At 32.9% G+C, this 1,199-nt stretch overlaps 1 protein-coding gene across 6 annotated transcripts in view; it reads right to left on the bottom strand.

The window, feature by feature from the left end:
• LOC107671808 (transcription factor E2-alpha-like) overlaps positions 1-1,199 on the bottom strand; it is a 45,261-nt gene that overhangs the window by 26,879 nt on the left and 17,183 nt on the right. For all 6 annotated transcript variants that reach the window (XM_016464778.1, XM_016464780.1, XM_016464781.1 and 3 more), the window contains exon 5: positions 861-921. In XM_016464778.1, coding sequence (XP_016320264.1) covers positions 861-921 — 61 coding nt within the window. The remainder of the gene's footprint in view (positions 1-860; positions 922-1,199) is intronic.

Below are 1,199 nucleotides of genomic sequence, written 5' to 3'. Positions count from 1 at the left end.
CACACACACACACACGGTTATTATAGTAAACTAAAACAATAAAAAAACTATTACAGCAAAATAAACATTAACTGAAATTAAATAAAACATTTTTAAAATATGATTGTTTTCAGCTAGTTGCCAACATTCTCATATTTTTAATTTAACCTGAAGTACTAAAATAGCTAAAACCAAAACTATTACATAAAAAAAAACAAAACTATAAAACTAAAATTAAAATGAGAAATACATTAAATGATATATATATCTCAGTGTTAATTTAGTATCATTGAGATACTCTTATAATTTTGGTTAATATTTTGTTTGTGTTTAATACATATATAGCTATATATATATATATACAGCAGTATAACTGAGGTACTAGTAAACTAATATTACATTAAATATGAATGAGCGTGTTGGGTTGATTTATTCATTGACTGATAATGTTGGGCTGAAGTGTTGCTGGACTCCATCTGTCTGCGGCTGAGGTGCACCGTTTATGGCTTTAAGACTGGGCACAAACAACAAATCGTCCCATTATAAATGCCTAAGTGGTAATTAGTTAAAAAGCAACCCCCACCCGGCTTTAAATCCCAGAGAGGGCCGGTTAGGAGCGTGGATTAACCCCCTCCAAATCCCAGCGTGACCTAAACCTGCTCAGGACAGCAGGCAATGCATGGGTTAAACTTCAGACGCTGATCAGCTGTGGAAATGAGGTCGGATTTGATGCAGATTTTGTCACTAGCAAGCAACAACAAAGAAAATGCACCTCATCCGTGAGAAGTAATCTATAATTAATAATAGCCTAAATTGGTATCAAAACTGATGTGAAATTTTGCCGGTAAATGCTTTGACCTCCTAGTTTTGCGTTAACTCACCGTCAATCTCTATGTTGTACATGCCGTCATGCTCAGGGTAGTGAGGACCGTCTCCATACATCTAATGCACAAAAACAAACAATAATACACACAAAGTCATGATCAGCAGCTATGAGAATGCAAACTTAAAAGTGGTCGTATCGTGAAATATCAACATGAATGAAAGTTACGTATGTAATTTATTCTGAACTTAAAAATCAACATGAATGAAAGTTACGTATGTAATTTATTCTGAACTTAAAAATCAACATGAATGAAAGTTACGTATGTAATTTATTCTGAACTTAAAAATCAACATGAATGAAAGTTACGTATGTAATTTATTCTGAACTTAAAAAT

Source organism: Sinocyclocheilus anshuiensis, unplaced genomic scaffold, assembly GCF_001515605.1.
Source record: "Sinocyclocheilus anshuiensis isolate Anshui unplaced genomic scaffold, SAMN03320099.WGS_v1.1 scaffold1491, whole genome shotgun sequence".
NCBI lineage: Eukaryota > Metazoa > Chordata > Actinopteri > Cypriniformes > Cyprinidae > Sinocyclocheilus > Sinocyclocheilus anshuiensis.
Note: the sequence above shows the minus strand (reverse complement) of the source record. Positions and strands in the feature narration are given on the sequence as shown.